The sequence below is a fragment of the Pinus tabuliformis genome, chromosome Q (genome assembly GCF_031772625.1).
Source record: "Pinus tabuliformis cultivar Carrire ecotype Pingquan chromosome Q, CPIR1, whole genome shotgun sequence".
In the NCBI taxonomy this organism is placed as follows: domain Eukaryota; kingdom Viridiplantae; phylum Streptophyta; class Pinopsida; order Pinales; family Pinaceae; genus Pinus; species Pinus tabuliformis.
In genome coordinates, this window is record NC_142296.1 from 1345157298 (window position 1) to 1345174160 (window position 16863).

The following is a 16863-nucleotide window of genomic DNA, read 5'->3' on the forward strand; positions in this document are numbered from 1 at the left end:
TTTTTATTTTTTTAATAATGTTTTTAATTTTTAAATGAGTTGGAATTATAAATTTGATTTGGATTAGAGTATTTTAAAGGTTATTTAGGATACTAATTTTATTTATATATTTTAAAATATTTTTTAAATAAAAATTTATAGTTTTGTTAAAAAATTATATGGTTAATAATAAAAAGTTAAATTTTATAAAAATTTATATTATTATAATTAAAAATTACAAAATTTTCAAAATTATATAGTTAAATATAAATGGGAAAAACGAAAATTTAAAGTAGTTGGGTTGCCCTATGTAGTATAAGCGACTTCTATAAAATTTGAAGATATAAAAGAAAAATTTTAAAACTTTAAATAAACGAAAATGATATTTAATTTTTATTGATGTTTTGTTTTGTTTTTTGTCCTTTTTATTTTTATTTTTAATTAAGCTAAATATTTTTATTGATATATTAAAATTATAGATTTGAATAGCATTAGCATGCTTTGATTTGCCACGAGAGAAGCGAAACCATTGGCAATGCATCGAATTTTTAATTGTAAGAATTTTAAAAGAACCAAAATTAATAGAAAGTCTAAAATTAAAATAGTAAATTGTTTAGTTGACTTGTCTAGATTATCTAACTAGAGATATAATATTAAAACCAAAATGCTTGGAGACAAACATAAAGATTATCTAGGAGTTAGATGGTTCCGCTTGGATGGATTCTTTGCATTGCTAGCTCGTGTTCCTTGGAGTAGGAATAGAAGCCAAGTGTACCTCGATTCTTTCTCATGTTTTAAAATTTATCCAGAACTTTCATTTGCAAATGAAGCTCATCCAACATGAGCATGATTTCATATTTTGCATCATTTCTATCCATAAGCACGTTCTACAAAAGAGTTTTCATCTATGGATATAAATTTATGGGGGATAGGAATTGATTTTGTCACCCCACAAGTGTGGCTCATGTCCAATATTCACATCGACATCGTTGTTGCAACCTCTGTGCCCAAGAGACAAACACATTTCCCCACAATCTCTTGCTCAACCTCCTGGAATTCATGTTGTATGTTGGTTCATATATTTTCCTAGTATTGATGGGTTGAAGACTCTGTCATGAGGTGGGCTCCCAAGCCTCCTCTATTCTCATAATAAGTAGTGTCGTGTTTAGTGCAAGCTCTCTATCATGGCATGACAACATTTGTGGACCACGGTGGAGAGAGATATGAGGAAGCAAAATGTGTGCTAGACTGCGTGGCACCAAGATAAATGAGTGAGGCCTAAATGGAGAGAAGCATGTTCTCTTGGAGACTGCGAGCCTGGAACCTATCCCATTGAAGTCAAAGTGCAAAGAAAAGGACAAGGGAAACCACTTCCCAACAGATGAAGTGACCTTGGAGGAAGACAAGGAAAGAAATAATAATGAGAACCAACGCACGAACTAATGTTCGAAGGGTACTCCCCCAAGGAATTCAACTTGTCAAAATGCAGCGAATGTGGATTAGCTAATCCCCATCAAAATCATAATCAAATACTAGCTCCTCGCAATCGTGGTCACATGCAGGATCAAAGCACCATAACTAGCATTTGCATGGATGAAGAGGGTGTTGTATGATACTAGATCTGTATAATTAAGACTACGCAATGACAAATCAAACATAAATAATATGTATATTCATTTAAGAGAGAGGTGGCCTGACACGTCCCCTCCCATAATTGCTCAATGGTATGGCCACCACAACCCCCTCCCATAATTGCTTAGTGGTATGGCCACCACAACCCTCTTCCACTTGTCCCCTCCCTTATATAATGAAAAGATTTTAAAACGTGGTTTATTTTATATTTGAAAATATAATTATATAGAAATTATATTTGAAGTTTAAAATAAATTATATTTTATTTAATATTAATTTTTTAATAGATATACATTTATTAAAAGTTTAATGGAATTTTTTATTTTTTATTTTGTTTCCAAGTGAAAACAAATCTCATCTTGTGGATCATCATTTCAATACCTACTTATTAATATTGTCTGATATATTTAATTAATTTAACAACATTATAAACAAGTGTGATATGCAGCATTACTAATACCTTTACTTATTAATATTGTCTGATAATTAATTTAACAATGTTATAAACAAGTGTGATATGCACATTGCCGGTTTGCTGGTTAGTACCTGCCTATGCAAAAACTAATTGATAGAGATATTTAATTAATTTAACAACGTTATAAACAAGTGTGATATGTAGCATTGCTAGTTTGCTGCTGGTTTGCTGGTTAGTCCCTGCCTATGCAAAAACTAATTGATAGAGATATTTAATTAATTTAACAACGTTATAAACAAGTGTGATATGTAGCATCGCTGGTTTGCTGGTTAGTACCTGCCTATGCAAAAACTAATTGATAGAGAAATTATCTTATCTAAAATAACAATTCCCCTCATGTATACAAATCTTAAAACTTACGATTTGCAAGGTTCCATTTTGTAAGTAGGGAAATTTTTATAGTTGAGTTCACAAAGGTAAGATTTAATAAGCATTTAGTTAGGACAACTAAATTTCTTTTTTGCATTAAAATCATTTTTCCACAACAAATGACATTAATTGACTTTTGTTTGCTATCTATATTCTTAAATAACTAATGCATTTACAAATGCTTATAAGTCTTTACCTTGCATTATTTGACAACTTGATATTTCAAGGCCTTATATGGTTGCTACACAAGTTGCCCATAAAATCAAGCTAGCTATTAAAGGTAGGTGAACATGTTTGAAAGGAAAACATTATATAATAGTAAAGGAACACATAATTAATTATGAAAACACATGTACCAAATAGCTATAAAGATTCATAATGAAGGGGACATTGTTTTTTCTTATCAATACATTATATTATTTTGAAATATGTTGCTAGTAAATGAATAGTTATTTTTTCTTATCAATACATTATATTATTTTGAAATATGTTGCTAGTAAATGAATAGTTAAGTTTTAGGCATTTTATATTTTTATGAAAAAACAATAGGAAAATATTTATAAGTATTGAGAGACTTTAGGTTATTAATAGATTAGATAGGCAATAAATGTAAAATTGAGATAATCTAGCTCAAATGTTGATCATCTATCTAAAGAAGTTATATTAAGGTAGGGAGAGACTCAAATGTAGCAAGAGTTTAAAGCAAGAACTTAGATTATATCAATATAGGAAGTGATATAATATAGTAAATGCCATTGTTGGATTTTTTTGTAGTTGTTGGAATAATATTGGAGTCTTAGTAGTAAAGTTTACAAAAGATTTTGTTAAAGATTTCCCATTATAACTTAAGAATATTTTATTTAAACAGTGACATAATAATTTTAAATGTTTTTCTTATATTACGTAAATTATATATGTTAATATTATATATAAAAGTAAATCTATATACTTTTTTTTTTTTTACATCTAATGTTATATATAAAAATAAATCTATGTATAAAGTAATTTCACATTTAATATATATAAAACTACCAAAAAAATATCATAAAATAAAAATGTGATTATTAAATTTTTAAAAATACTTATTGTAAATTTTGTAAATTATTTTCAAAAATCAAATATTAATTAAAAATCAAAAATGAAGTTTTTATATAAATATTGAGATTTGATGTGTGTATTATTTTTCATAAATATTGAAATTTGATATGTGTACAATTATGACACTTAATAACCTTATGAAATTAGTCATTTCATCTATATAAATTAATAAAAAAAATATAAATACAAATTTAAAAAATTATTTTTATTTTTCATTATTTTTTTCAAAACTTTATAAAATATTTTTAAAATTTTTACAATTCAAAACTTTTTAATTATAAAATAATTACAATATAACCTACCTATAAATAAATATAAAATAAAATATATTATATAATAAAAAATATTTCAAACTCATATAAATATTGAGATTTGATGTGTGTATTATTTTTCATAAATATTGAAATTTGATATGTGTACAATTATGACACTTAATAACTAATATATATATATATATATATAATTTTTATTTTTAACAAATTATATTTATAACCTTATGAAATTAGTCATTTCATCTATATAAATTAATAAAAAAAATATAAATACAAATTTAAAAAATTATTTTTATTTTTCATTATTTTTTTCAAAACTTTATAAAATATTTTTAAAATTTTTACAATTCAAAACTTTTTAATTATAAAATAATTACAATATAACCTACCTATAAATAAATACAATTATGACACTTAATAACTAATATATATATATATATATATAATTTTTATTTTTAACAAATTATATTTATAACCTTATGAAATTAGTCATTTCATCTATATAAATTAATAAAAAAAATATAAATACAAATTTAAAAAATTATTTTTATTTTTCATTATTTTTTTCAAAACTTTATAAAATATTTTTAAAATTTTTACAATTCAAAACTTTTTAATTATAAAATAATTACAATATAACCTACCTATAAATAAAGGAATTGTCTATAATGCGACTTTTTGGAGATTCCGGTGACGGAATCAGGTCGAAGAAATTGAGGTTAAATCTTGATTTGTTGCAGTTAAAATGGTTTTTTAACTGTATATTTGGATTCAGCACCCTGAAAAACCCCTGGGGCGCTTTCATTGTGCAGAAACTAGCTATCAAACTTGCAATTCTAATAAATTCCTGCCGGATTTCGACAGAAAAAACTCGCCGGAAAAATTTTCAAAAAGTCGCGTTATAGACAACTGCATAAAAAAATATAAAATAAAATATATTATATAATAAAAAATATTTCAAACGACCACCAAATATTTAACGTACCAACCCACCCACCAAACCAACCATATTTCATAATTGAAGATATACTATAATGAAATTCCAAAAAAAAAAAAAAAACAACGACATTCGGAGCGAAACTGTATCTGGACGTGGGTGACAAGTGTCCAGGGGTACTTCAATGCCCAATTATCTGGAGTACGGAGCGCTCAAAGATCAAGTATTTTAAGATGGCAAATTATGAGTTTTTTATTTAATGGTATTTTAGGGACGGTTGCTGTGTCGCCCGTGAATCCGGGAAACTGCCCACCTCGCTGATTTGACTGTAGCATTGAAAATCTCAAAATGGTTACCATCAAATAATTCTGGACAGCGTCCTATCCGTCAAAGCTGTCCCTGCCGTGTCAACTGACGGTTTCGTCTCCTTTTTCACTTTCGGACTTACGACGCTAACGTGAGCTGCCCTGCCTGCTGTTAAAAGCTTCCGTTACTACCGACTCACAACCATCGTCGACCAAGTTGTATTGAGCTTCGCAAAAGCTCTCCAGAGTTTGCATGAAGGTTTAGTAATCGAAGCCTCTCGAAGGCTAAACATGCTGTAAAATGCAGAGCTTTGAGGAATTTATGAAACGCAGGCAGAAGGAATTTCAGCGTAGCGTGGTTCTTTGACAGTTACTGTGCTTTATTTGAAGAAAATTAGTATTATTTTTGAGGTTTTATAAACCTAGGGTCCGGAAAAATGGCCGCAGAGGAAGTTTGCTGCAACGCAAAGTTCTGGATTTATATTCTCATAATTCTGCTGCTGGTTCTTTTCGCGGGTATGATGTCCGGCTTGACTCTCGGTCTCATGTCGCTCAGCTTGATGGATTTGGAGGTTCTGTCCAAATCTGGAACACCGCAGGATCGCAAGCACGCCGGTGTGTATTCGATTGCCTGTTCTTGGATTAAGACTGATTTGGATGATTTTTCCCGTTTTTTATGGTGGACGATTTTAAGCTTAATATTATTGCGGCGAATTCGCGCAGAGATTTAGTTTAGAATTTATTTCTTTGTTTTTTTTAATTAATTAAATTATCTATCTGAGCCTGAATTTTGAGAAAAATACGGCAAATTGAGAGGGAGCTCTAGCTTGGAATTCATTTTATTGTTTATTCTTGGTTAAATTTTTTGGAAATATTTACGTCAAATTAGTGCGGAGATTTAGCTTGGATTTCTTTTCAGTAAATTTATAAATCAATAATCTCCTCTAAGTCAATTATATATGCTTAAAGATCTTGCAAATTTAAAAATATTACGGCAAATTCTTGTACCCCATTATGCTGTTATATTTTGTTTATAATTATCTAGTTTCAGGGTCATTTTGCACGGAGAATTAACTTGAAATTCATCTTCCTATTTCCCCAAATTCGCGGGGAAATTGTTGTACCCCGTGTTGCTGTATTTTTTTCATTTCTTTATTTTTAAATTATCTGGTTTCAAGCTCAATTTTCACGGGGATTTAGCTTGAAATCCATCTTCCTGATTTTTTGGTCTAAAGACAATTTTGAAATGATTCCCCAAATTCGCGGGGGATTTATGTTGGACTATATTTTCTTTTTTATCTTAGTTCTGGTTTAAGCCTACAATTTTGAGATTGTTATGGTAAGTTCGCTTTGAAATTTAGTCCAGCATGATTATTACTGCAAGCTCCTGCCAAGATTCCAATATTTAGCTTGGAATTCCTTTTCACGTGTTTTCGGAGTAAGGCTAAAATATTGAAATGAGACTCAGTTTTGAATTCTTTTTCCTGTATTTCTCGGTTTAAGGCTATAATTATTGAAATTATGACGAAAAATTAAGCGTGAAGATTTATCTTGGAATTCCTTATTCTCTTCTTCGTTTAAAGGTTAAAATTTTGAAGTAATCGCTGCAAATCCTCCTCGAGATTAAGCTTGTATTCTTCTCATTTATGGATAACAAGTTCAGGCAAATTGCCCTTATTATACTCTGCTAGTTTCAAAGAAATAACTGAAAACCTTACAATGTACTTCGTATTATCAAATTTATTCTCAGATGCAAACAAATTGAAAAACTGCTTTAATGCTTAGACGTGACAGTTTGTGTTCATTACATTAAAAAGTTAGGCGTTCAGTTCTCAGTAGTTATGAACACTTTTTTTAGAGTGCATGTAGCTAAAGCCCTAGTTGCTAGTTTTCTGGCTCAGTTTTTATGGTACATAGAGGGCAGCCTAGCTCTGAAATTGCTAGTGCTTTTTGGTCCTGGGTAAACCAAAACATATTGCTAAAGTTTATCTTGAGAATGTTAGGATTGAATTTGAAGCGTCTGGACTTTTCAATCACTATCCAACCCAAAGGCTCTCTATACTGAGAATATTGGTTGTCAGTTAGTCTATGCAATAGGAGGTATGGTGTGACAGTGGGCTATTTATCAAGAAAGAGTTGTAGTGACACTTTAATACCTAAAGTGTGTGTGTGTGTGAGATGTTATCCGTTCAAGTGCTGATCTGTGTCCCCTCCTGGTATCTAGGGATAGCCCTTGTCTTTGTAGTTCTCTTTTGCTTACAGCCTTACTGTGGCAGCAGGGTCCACCATTAACCACCACTTGCCATTTGAGCCTATCGAAAGCCCTTTATCTATGGCTTTGCTTGAACTACACTTCGAGATGAAGGCTTATAATTTTATAGTTCCTACTAAGAGACATATTGCATTGCTTGAACTGAACTTTGGATGAAGGATTACTTATAATTACTATAGTTCCTACTAAGAGATCTATTATGGCCCCTTTTGTGGGGGCACCGTTTCTCTAACTTGGGCAGAAATGGGGGTTATAAGGTGAAAAAAATTCTTATTGGTGAGTTTTGGCCTGAATCACAAAATTTACCTACATTGTCTTATCGAAAGTACTTTTGAGATGGGTCAATATGTCTTGTTTTGGGGTATAGAATTATATTCATTGTTATAGAAAAACATTATATAATTTATATAATTGGCTAAAATGGGATTCAATGTAAGCAATTTGGTGTATTTGTTCTTGCTAACCATCTCCAAGTAGTATCATTATTTATAAGCATTGGTCAAGCTATCAATCAATAGGAAATCCTAAAATGTAGAATAACTTGTCAATGGGAGTTGGTGGCATTATTCTTAGGGGTAGCAAATGTGATCTCCTAAAAGTTAAGGCCAACAAAACTCTAGTGGAATTGAAGAAGCTTGTACGACAAGCCTTTTGCTTAATGAACGCAAATTCTACCATAGTTTGTGTGATCATATTGCATCTTGATTGTTAATTTTAAATTGTCATTTTGCTCATTGATTTTCTTTTTGAGATTCTTTAAATTTTTCTTCCCCCTATTCCATCCTTACATGTTGAATGCGATTTTTTGGGCATACTTTTTGTAACTCTTTTTGTAACAAATGTCACCCCCTTTGAAGATTTTGTGCTTGTAGGGCGAAACAAGCATCTTTTGTAGGACATTTAAGATAATCTTAACAACTACACAATCCTTTATTGTGAATGAATGGGATAGAAAATGGCGCCTTGGGACTTGCATGTGTTATACCTTGCCTTGGATGTCCAGGGTGTTCCAAGATACCTAAATCACGATAGTCCAAGTTGATATATGAATTGTCCAAAATTTGGTGGGGACCCCTCTTTGGCTATTACCCATGTCGAGAAAGTCTTAAATTAAATTTCGATAATTAATATGATGCATGACAATGCACGTACGAGATTGTTCATTAATTTTTTAGGTGCAAAATATTTGGATGGGATTAAATGTTCCTACAATCCAAAGAGATTATCTTTCTTTGCGCAATTTATTGAAGAATTTCTTAAGCATTGTGGTTTGAGATTTGAAAAATGTGAAGATATCCTTCTGGACTTGGCCAAATCTCCTCAAAAAGGCTCTTCTATATCTTGCCCAAGAAGATGAAGCATTTGTAGAAGAGGAAGAGTTTCCTTCTGAAGATGGTGAAGACATCCTTAGAGAAGAAGAAACCTTGGTTGATCCAATCAATGATGGAAGCATTGATGAAGGTCATAGTGAAAATCATGATGTTATGGAAGATGAAACTATTAATGATGAAGAAGATCCTATTGGAGAAACCATTCTTGCCCATGTTATTTTTGTTTCGAACTTTTTGAATTCCATCATACGTCTTGTGATGACTTTGAAGTGGAAGATCATGGTTGAATCTTTGCAAAATAAGTATCTTAATAGTTATATACATGTTGGAGGACGTAAGTGGGATATATGAGCTACTACCGTTTTGATGTAAGCCATATTTATGACACTCATATTGATTCTAAAGAATTATTAGGGCAACCATCTTTTAGAAGTGTGATTTGGGAAAACTCTCATTACCACTTCCAACGTTACACATATATTGATGATCCTGAGCAACATGAGGAGGGTCTTGTTACCTTAGCTCTGAAACCATGTTGGAAAATCAATGCTATTATATTAGGGTTTGATTCTCCTTTCTTGATAATTACTTGTGAGTGTGTTGGCTTCTTTTACTTATTTATTAACTTATCTTTCATCAAGCAATTACCATATTATGTGCGTATGAAGATCACAAAAACAAGAGGCACAAGATGTAGGGAAGAACCCCCTCGAGGGGAAAACCCAGCCAAGAAAATTCTTCCTTTCAATAGTTTTCTTTGAGACTCTTCACCCTAGACAAATACCAAACCTTCCTTGCACACCAAGTCAGCCTCCTAGATTTTCTACCTCCTTTCCAGCGACTTTGACTAGGCAACAACTTCCAGCATCATGTAGCTTTCGACATCAATGAAATTTGGAAGACTTTGATCTCCCAAACTAGGTGACAAACAGAGAGAGAGGCACCAAAAGTTTGATTTTCTTCTTCTCCTTAGACTTCCCCAAACTCACACTTCCTTCAACTTCCTTAGACCCACTTCGACTTATTTGACACTTCTTCAGCTTCTCTTGAGATATCGAATTAGCTTGAGATGAGATGAGATGCTCCAAATGACTTCGACTTGCTTGAATTTAAAGGCTCCAAGTGAGGTCGAATTAGTGTTCTTAGGCCGACTTGATCTCTTCTAGGCCGACTTGGTGTGGATGATACATAAATTATATTTGACTCAATAGTAAAACCTTTTTACATGATTCAAAAGCCTAAGAAGGGTCTCTTTGAATATACAATGACTATAAATTCAATATTAATCCTAGGAGTCCACAATGGGGACTTTGACTAATATAATGATGACCCAAGCATGAAACCCATGCTTTAATAAGTCATTGTTACAATAATAAAAATTCTTTTCTTTATTCTTTTGACAAGTACATTTCATGATGACTCAAATACATTAATGAAGATCAAACCTAGTTACATTTTCCAACATATTGAACTAAGGGGGCATCATCGCAGGAAAAATCATCAATATATTTAAGAAAATTGAAAATATTCCTCTCATCTTCGAAAACTTGCCACCAACCAATTTTGTGAGGAACATAAGGTCGAAAAATTACATGAACGAAGTATTTGGTATAAGGGATGGATACACATGGCTTAAAAGATGTGGCAGATGATGCCTTGGAATCTGCTAGTTGGTTCAAGGTCCTTGGGACAACGGTAATGCTAACTGCCTCAAAACAACCAATTTAATCCCATATTGCTTCCCTATATCTTTTGAGTCTAGGGTTCCTTGCTTCACATAAGTTCCTTACTTGATTTATCACAAGTTCATAATCCCATTTTACTTTTAATAGTTTAATGGCCATCTTTCGTGCCTATTCAAGAGCCAACAATAAAGCCTCATACTTAGTTGCATTATTAGTACAATCAAATTCTAAATTGAATGAAAATGGAAAAATAATACCTATGAAGGATGTGAAAATAACCTTTGCCCCTGCTCCTAATATTGACTGTGCATCATCAAAATGCATAGTCCATAAGTCATTTGTCAATTTCTCATCAACGAGTTCATGCGGTATAATTGATTCATCATGGTCATCCATCACCACATATGTTCCCAACTCAGGTTTAGGTACCTCAGGATACAAACAAAGGATCATTATCTAGTTGTTGTGGGTTTTCAACATTATGCAACATGTTCTATTCACGAAACAATCTTACCATGTAATTTGGGGTTACAGGAATATCAACGTCTGAATGCTACTTCTTGCATCAATTTTCCACTTCCTAGATAATAACATATCCCATTTTGCAAGGCAATCAATAACAACCACATCCATGATTAAGATCTGATTTAGATATTCTAGCAACCAGACTTGAAGTTTTTTAATGGTCACACATATTTACGCTTCATGTGAGTCTACAACCCATACATTCCTATATGGCTTAGAAATTGTTAGTCTTAATTCTTTCATTGTCTCGAAAGTCATGACATTCATCGAGGCTCCTGAATTTAATAGCAATTGTGAAGTAATAAGCCATTTATAAGTAAAGAAATGTAAAAATGTGGGGATTAATAAGATTTATTCATAACGAAATATATCTATGGGTTATCGTCCGATAGATTGGTAGAACCATGTAAACCCAGGAATCTACTAATGACTTCTTTCTGTCCTTGCATGTGGATCAATTTTGTAAGTGGAAGAATTCTTTACTTTTGCTAATTCACTTTTAAGGCTAAAATTTGAATTATGGAGGATCACAAGATCTTATTAGATTGGGGTGGTGACTTGTTGAGCGTCCCTTTGTACATTAGGCTTTGTTTGTTGGTTGTTCGGTGCATTGCTTTTCCTAGCATAGGTTTTGGTGATCTCAACCGCCATGGCGACAACTTTAGATTGTACTTTATCAACATTTGACACTGCCATTTGGCTTCCATGGAGAGCCATTTTGGTAGGCGACATAGTAGTCTTGCATGCATCAAAATGTTAAGGATTTAAAGGCAAATTTTTATGTTGACTCACCCCTTCACCATTGGAAACTTGGAATATTTATGGGATATAATCGGCCTCCGTAATGGATAACATATTCAACAAATCTTCTGGATATTTAGGGAATTCTTCTGGTTCATTTGGGGCAGATATTTAGGGAATTCTTCTGGTTCATTTGGGGTAAATAAGTGTGTTCGTGCAAAAATGTGCAGTTTTCTTCACTATGTGGTAATTTTCCTGCTCTACAATAGTTGTTAGAAGAAGAGTAATCCATGAAATTGTTCCCAGACATGGGCACAAGAATTTTGGGTTCCTTAGGCTTCTTTGATAGGTTGAAAAATTTTCTTGGAGGGGGTTGTCTAGGCTAAAATGGTCATTGATTTGCAGGAACAACTTCCTTATTTTGTAAATTTTTCTCTAAAACAATCATTTTATTACTTAGATCTTGCAACATATCAAAAAATATTGCAGCTATTGTTACCGCCCAATCTAGTAGGGGCCCTAAGAGGGGTTCCTAAGGGGAAACTACTAGACCAAATGACAACAATGGGACAAGGAATCACTGTCACCTCAGTTGATGTCCCCTACTCTTTATGGAATTTCATCGATGGGAAGAGTCTTGGTATGAAGGAAATCACTTGAATGATAGGATCAATGGTAAGGTATAATGTGATTTCCTAAGCCTATTCAAAAGGGGGGCTCAATTAATGGTTCAAATACTTAAAGAAAAGCTGAAAGGTTCCGCAAGAAAGACCTACGAAGGATGACCTCGAGCTTAGGAATATTCAAAAAAATGATTAATGCCTAAGATCAAAACTTCCAAAATCCCTCACTTGTGATTGATGTGTTTATACTAGTGTTCAAAAAGTGAGGCAAGGATGGTTCATTCAATGGAAAGATTCAATTAAAGTGTGAGCTTTGGGAGAAGCTAGGGTGACTTTCCTCGAAAAACCCTGTGAGAGAAATATTATAAGAGACCAAGGGTTGAGAGATATACCGTGGTAAAGGTTCATCCAATGATCACCTATAGTTAGGAGAGAAGATTTTGAATGATGAACTACAAAGTGCAAACCTTCAAGAAATTCCCAAGTCAAAGCAATTTCAAGGGTTCCCTTTTGGTGTGATAGCTAGGGCATCAATTTATTTGAAATTCCACTATTGGAATTCGTTCAAATTTGGAGAATGCTTAGAGGAGACATAAATGAAGAAACTTGTCTGGACAGAATCCTAAAATTCCTCCTTCCTAAAATTTTGCACCAAGCCCTAGAAAATCTCCTTATCCTTAGGGGATGAAGAAAAGAGGAAGAAAGGAGGTGAAAGAATGATATTTCATTAAGTTAAATGTGATCACCAAGGATTTAGGACTAGTGCCTGGGTATTGGGAAGGTTGGAGTCAAAATGATCAAGATTTAGGAACATCGCTCTTCAAGGAGGCCTAAAGAAGTAGCTACGCTTTCTGTGGATGCAACGTCGCATCAACTTTAGACTTTTATACTTCGATATGCAATACTTGGAGTTTCAAGGTAAAAGGTGCACGACCTACCCCTAGGAAATTCGTTGTTCTTGCCAAGATGAATAACATATGCAACGAGCCAGGATTACAAGTGTTTCATAAATTCACATTAATTTTTTCTTAGGGCACAAGTAATATCATGACATAGCATTCCATACATTAGACATGAAACATTATGAAAGTCGCATGAAAAGAGCATTTACATGACAAAAAGAGTATATCCATGCATAAACTTGCCAAATAGAAGCTCTAAGAGAGATAGTGAAAATAGTCCACACATCAAAATGCATCTAATCACCCAAATCATTCCATAAATTGCATGTCTGAAATCTTTAGAAAGATATATCCCAAATCCAAGTGATGATGAATGAGAGAGAACACCTCTCTTATATTTATACAATCCTCTTAAGGGTGGGGCAACATGGAAGGCTCCAAGCTAGATGCCATGGTACAAGGGTAGCTATAACAAGGAAAGCCCACACATGGGTGTATAGATGTAGGAAGGAGCAATTGTGGTACTTGAGTTACCCCGACCTTTGTTTTTCCACCTTTCTTCCTATGCCTTTTTTTCGTTTGTTTTATAACTGCTCGGGGCTCCAGGAAATGAGAGCATGATGTGAATAATAGCAGTGAATACACCCTTAAGGTTGGGTAGTTCATCGCCCACCAAGGGTTGGGACAATCATGGGTTCCTTAATGATGCAGGGGGCTTACTTAGGGGCCCTAGGAACCAGGGTGATGGCCATGATAAGGGGTAGAGCTCATGTTTGGCTTTTGCCCACGCGCTAAATTTTTATGTCCCGACCATCTTTTGCATTTTATGGTACATTTTTTGTTGTAAGTTGACAAATTATGGTTTTAACTTTCTTTTTTTAGCTGCATCAACCTTCGAGGCAACGTTCTAGGCCCGACCCAAAGTGTGGACAAGGGGAGGGGGAGCCTAACTCCTTGTGGAGCCAATGGACAAATGTGGACCCAGATGGGAAATAGGTGAAAAGGGGTTATAATGAGCAGAGGAGAGTGATGTATGCAGTGTTGGGAAGTGGGACCACACAACCAAAATCGAGGTTTCCCATGTAATGCCACTCCTAAAGCTAGTAGCCAATAAAGGAGATCCCACGGGAGTAGGATACAAGGTTAACCACCAAGTTGGACGAGGGGAAAAGAGTAACAGACCAAGCCCATTATTTCCACCGAATCACCCCACGAATCCATGCTCCAAAGTGTCCATGATAAGTAAACAAAAATACATAATTACATAATGAAAGCCATACCTTCGGGTTTGGAAGGCATGGGTGAGGGTGCATAATGGTTGGCTTAGGTGGTAGAGATGATGGCACATTGAGCTATCTGGTGGTTGCAAGGCGCTGATGGTTGTCGACTGAAGACAATGTAGGAAAAAAATTCTCCTTTGGGTGTCACCCACAGGTGGTGGGTAATAGGTACTTCATTATGGATCAAATAATATGGAGGAATGAGCTTGTACCTTCTTTGATGCGAAAAGGGTTTTCTTGATCTTAAGAGCAACATTTAAAGCGCCATCCAGATTTTGTGTATTCTTTTCTCTAAATAAGAAACCAAAAGTTTTATCAAATGCTTGAAAATAATATACCAAGGCAATTTCAACATTCGAATGAACAGTTTGAGAGATTTTAAGGTAAAGTTTATTGAAGTGAGTATTGCACTGAAATACAATGTCATTCTCTTTATTGTTGATCGAAGTAACTTTCGCTAGCAAGAAATAACTATCTTGTTTATAACCCCACTTCTCTATAAACTTGCGTTTGAAGGATTCCCTTTTGTCATGGAGGCAACAGGTTGTGACTTGTACCATGCTTATGCATCCCCCTTCAGAGCTTGCACAAACATCTCCATTACAACATCTTCATATTCAACCTCCAAGTCATCAACAAACTTCAGGAAAACATTGAAATGATCCTCAAACGTAACCATGTTTCTTGCAAATTTTGGAAGGAGTTTGTGATATTCACTTGTAGGCATATCATGAAGTTGACTAGGAATCTAAGTTAGATTTAAAGGTATTGGAGAATGTAACCAAATTTGGTCTTCATAATGACCTTTGTAAACATGCCATTGTATATTTATATATAAAAAGAGAAAAAAATATATTTATCAAAGCATGGGTTTCATGCTCAAAGTCTAGGTCAAAGCATGTTCTTCATGCTTCTAGAGCTTATTGAGTCAATGAATATTTTTTGTCATGTATTATAGTTCCATTTGGACTTGTTGTAACAAGAAAAAAATATTTTTGAGTCTAGAAAGCTAATTTATCCTCCAAGACCAAGTCGGCCCTATCAAGACGAAGTTGGCCTAGAAGAGGCCTATTTGACCACTTGTAGAGTGTATATATAGCATGTGAGTTCGACTCATTTGGAACATATCTCAAGTTCGATCTGAAGTTTGATAAGGAGACATCTACAAGAGCTAAAGTCTTGAAGGAAGGGAAAACCAAGAGCGAAGGAAGAAGACCTTGAACTCGAAGAAGTATTTCAGCTGACATGTGTGAGGAATTAGGGTTTTTTGGGCTGATAGCAAGGCCGAAAGTTGAAAATCGAGTTGCAGATCTAAAGTTGCAGGGCCAAAACCTTGATTGGAGTAGTTTGTGAGAAGTTTGACCTTTGTTGACTTTGGAAGATTTTTCCTTATTTGGATGAGATCTTGTTGAAGGGTTGACTTGGTGCTTGGGAGGAATTTTGGCTTTGGTCTTTGGGTCTTGGAAGTCACGTTTTGAATTGATTCTATAAGAAGAGAAGTATTCTTTCTGGGTGTTCCCCTTGGAGGGGTTTTGCCTTGGTTTGGAGCCTCTATCTTGTGTACTTTGTCCTTTTTGTGATCTTCACTATTTTGTTAATTTCTTGATGAACAAGAAATAAAGGTGATGAAAGGCCAACTAACATAGCAAGTAATTATCAAGTATGGAAAGTCAACTATAATCTACAACAATTTCGATTTTCCAACATGGTTTTAGAGCTAAGGTGCAAGAAGGAGATTGAAGATCACATCTTAGTTGGCAATTTTCTTGAATATCCAGAAGCTGTCACCTACTCTTTCTTCTCAATGACAAGATTCATGAAGAAAGGTTTCGAGTCTCTTGGGAGCCTCCTTGTGACTATTAAAGGATACATCTTGAAGTACATCTCCAATCATTCAAAAGAAGTGATGAATGGAAGTTTCTTCTCCGCTCTCTTAGGCACTTTCAAGGATGATAATGTATGGGTTATTGACTGTGGAGCTTCTAGACTTTGTCAAAAGGAACTTCTTCTCATTCAGTCGAATTTGGAGACAAGAAGAGTTATCCAATGAAAGGAATTGGGTCTACTTTGTTGGAGCTAGAGACCGGTGGAAGCATTCATCTCAATAACATACTATATGTTCCAGGTTTGAAGAAAAATTACTTTCTATTTCTTGCCTAGAAGATAAAGGTGATAGGATTGCTTTTGTTGATGGCAAAGTTTTGGTTTGGGAAAAGGGCTCTAGTATTGATCATACTAAGATAATTGGGATTCCTGAGGGGATGTTGTATAGACTTCTTACACCTCACCCTCAAGCCCTAGTACACTTAGATGTCAACCCTTTTGAATTATGGCATAGTAGGTATGTACACCTCCACTAAGTTTTTCCATCTCTAACTCAAATGGTCATTGGCATCCCTGAATTGAAGGAAGAACATGAAGGAATATGTAAGGGATG

At 33.9% G+C, this 16863-nt stretch overlaps 1 protein-coding gene across 4 annotated transcripts in view; it reads left to right on the forward strand.

The window, feature by feature from the left end:
* Nucleotides 1-16863, forward strand: part of LOC149224852 (DUF21 domain-containing protein At2g14520-like) — a 99962-nt gene that overhangs the window by 32833 nt on the left and 50266 nt on the right. Inside the window, exon 1 of one of the 4 annotated variants that reach the window (XM_089386304.1) lies at nucleotides 5126-5682. The exons of 2 other annotated variants lie outside the window; for them this stretch is intronic. In XM_089386304.1, coding sequence (XP_089242430.1) covers nucleotides 5505-5682 — 178 coding nt within the window. In that variant the 5' untranslated portion in view covers nucleotides 5126-5504. Of the gene's footprint in view, nucleotides 1-5125; nucleotides 5683-16863 lie in introns of those variants that run through there. One more of the 4 variants, XM_089386302.1, reaches the window with a different exon arrangement.